The sequence below is a fragment of the Pterocles gutturalis genome, unplaced genomic scaffold, assembly GCF_000699245.1.
Source record: "Pterocles gutturalis isolate BGI_N339 unplaced genomic scaffold, ASM69924v1 scaffold27868, whole genome shotgun sequence".
NCBI lineage: Eukaryota > Metazoa > Chordata > Aves > Pterocliformes > Pteroclidae > Pterocles > Pterocles gutturalis.
Window position 1 is genome coordinate 19,295 of NW_010121304.1, and position 2,179 is coordinate 21,473.

The 2,179-nt window shown below is 37.5% G+C and overlaps 1 protein-coding gene across 1 annotated transcript in view; it reads right to left on the reverse strand.

Annotated features, from left to right (window-relative positions):
• The window catches only part of PNPT1 (polyribonucleotide nucleotidyltransferase 1), a 17,124-nt gene that overhangs the window by 14,671 nt on the left and 274 nt on the right, over positions 1–2,179 (reverse strand). Inside the window, exons 2-4 of the mRNA XM_010077205.1 lie at positions 1,941–2,015; positions 1,024–1,129; positions 1–19 (exon numbers count right to left, since the gene is read on the reverse strand). The exon at positions 1–19 is cut by the window's left edge and continues 64 nt beyond it. Coding sequence (XP_010075507.1) covers positions 1–19; positions 1,024–1,129; positions 1,941–2,015 — 200 coding nt within the window. The remainder of the gene's footprint in view (positions 20–1,023; positions 1,130–1,940; positions 2,016–2,179) is intronic.

Genomic DNA, 2,179 nt, shown 5'->3' on the forward strand with positions numbered 1-2,179 from the left:
AGTGGTCTGATTGACCGATCTGCAAAAGAAATATTTAAAGTCTAAGTAGTATTTAGCTTTCAGTAATCAGCATTCAGTTTGTCTTGTAATAACCCCACAAGAAACTAATAAAACAGTTCAAATGAAAGGCCCAAACAAACAAAAAAGAAAAGGAAAGGCAGAGAACCCAGGAAGAAATGTAGCATGAAATACAATCAACTCTAAAATGTCAATAAAATGAAGAACAAAATAAGAGGTATTTGGGTGAGCATACCCACAGTCAGGTAATGCAAGGTAGAAACATTGAAAGTGTTCTATGCTTTAGGATACAAATAATATATTAAATAATATTTCACCAGAAATATCTTCTGTGGAGGGACATAGTCCTCAAACAAAGCAATGAAAGCACGTATGTTCAAAATATTGCATTATTTCCACAATGTGTAGATTTCCTATTAATTTTATTTCAGGCTGAGGTGTATAGGATTCCGTGTAACAGCCCAGGCCTTGGAGGCTGTTCCCTCTTCTAATTCTTTTCATTGCTGACTTAAAATGCTGATGTATTTGACATGAATTTTATATAAATGTTGAATTTCAAGGTATTTTCTTATATGTGAATGGAGATAATCATGATGGAGATGATGTTTCAAGCAGGATCAAGAGGGAGAGAATGAGTACATAGCAATCAGCAAGTCTGCCTTTTTGTATTTCGGAGTTTAGCTTGATTATCTCTTCCACCTGTCCAGAGACATGTGCAACTGCAGAGGTAACATCTCTGCAGTTCAGATAAGATCTTAGATACAATAATATCAACAAAGGTGACAACAATATTTCTCAAGATCCAGGTTTATATATAAAGGAATATGCACACACACCAGCTGATACACTGTGTTAAAAATTAGTACTGATAGACAAGAAACTACAAGTTTGTTTTCTTCTGACATTACTGCAGAAACAATAAACTCTGCAAGCAGTAGTTATTTGCAAACCTTCACAAGGATGCTACAAAATATTTTAAACCGTAAATAACATGTTTCATCCTACCTATTACTCTACTTGTAAGGATTTCTTTATCAGTGGAACTAAGTTCTCTTCTTAGATAGTTTGTAGGAATTCTTCCTGCTGCAGCAGCTTTCTGACGATAGTCAACCTTTTAAAAACAAAACGGAGATTCCTAAAGATAACGGATTACTGATTTCAGAGCCACAGAATCATTCAGGTAGGAGGGACATCTCAGAAGGTCTATAATCCATTCCCTTACCCAGAGAAAGGTGCACTCTGAATTCAGATGACATTACTCAAGGCTCTGTGTTGATGCCCAAATGGACCCTCCCATTCTCCATGAGCCAGTCAGTCCCGAACCCGAATTGTTGCAGCGCTCTAGTGCACCCCAAGTTCAGGACTTTGTGTTTGTCCTTATAGAATTTCATAAGGTTCCTGTCAGCCCATTCCTCCCGGTCCTTGATCCTTCTGGATAGCAGCTCTACTTCTGAGCTTATCATTTGCACCCCCCAATTTTGGAGTCATCTGCAAAATTGATGAGCAGGAATTCCAGGTCACTGATACAAGTATGAAACAGGCTGTGACCCAGGGTAGATCCCTGAGGAACTCACTATTATTCAGCCTAAAGGTAGCATATGAATCATTAACCCTTAATAATCATAACCCTTTGAGCCTCATAATCCAAACAGTTTTTCACACAGCTAAAATACAACACCTGAACAGGGATGTTGTGTCAGACAAACTTCCCAAGGCTTTTGTAGAAAGCCTTGGTAAAGTCAACGTATACACCATCCAGTGCTCATCCCTCATCCATAGATCATAGACTGATATTCTGAAGACCAGGGTCTGTAGTCTAGTACTTGCATTCCCCCAAGCATCTTCAGCTTCACTGTTTAATGATTACTACTGCTAAGGCTGCCACCAATTATCATAAAACAAATTTTTGCATTAGTACTTACCACTAATGGCATAAACTGAGATGCAGAAGGCTTGGTTTTACTGACTGCTGTGACCATTACTGCTGTGTCACCTAGCTGGATTAAGAAAAAAAAAATAAAATTGAAATTACTTGCAACCAAAATGTTGTCCGAAGTCCTAAATTTATTCACAAACTAAAAGTCCAGAATATTCTTTGCAGAAAACAGACACATAAATCTATGCTTCATGCCATTATTTTTGCTTTTCAAACATTTTTTTC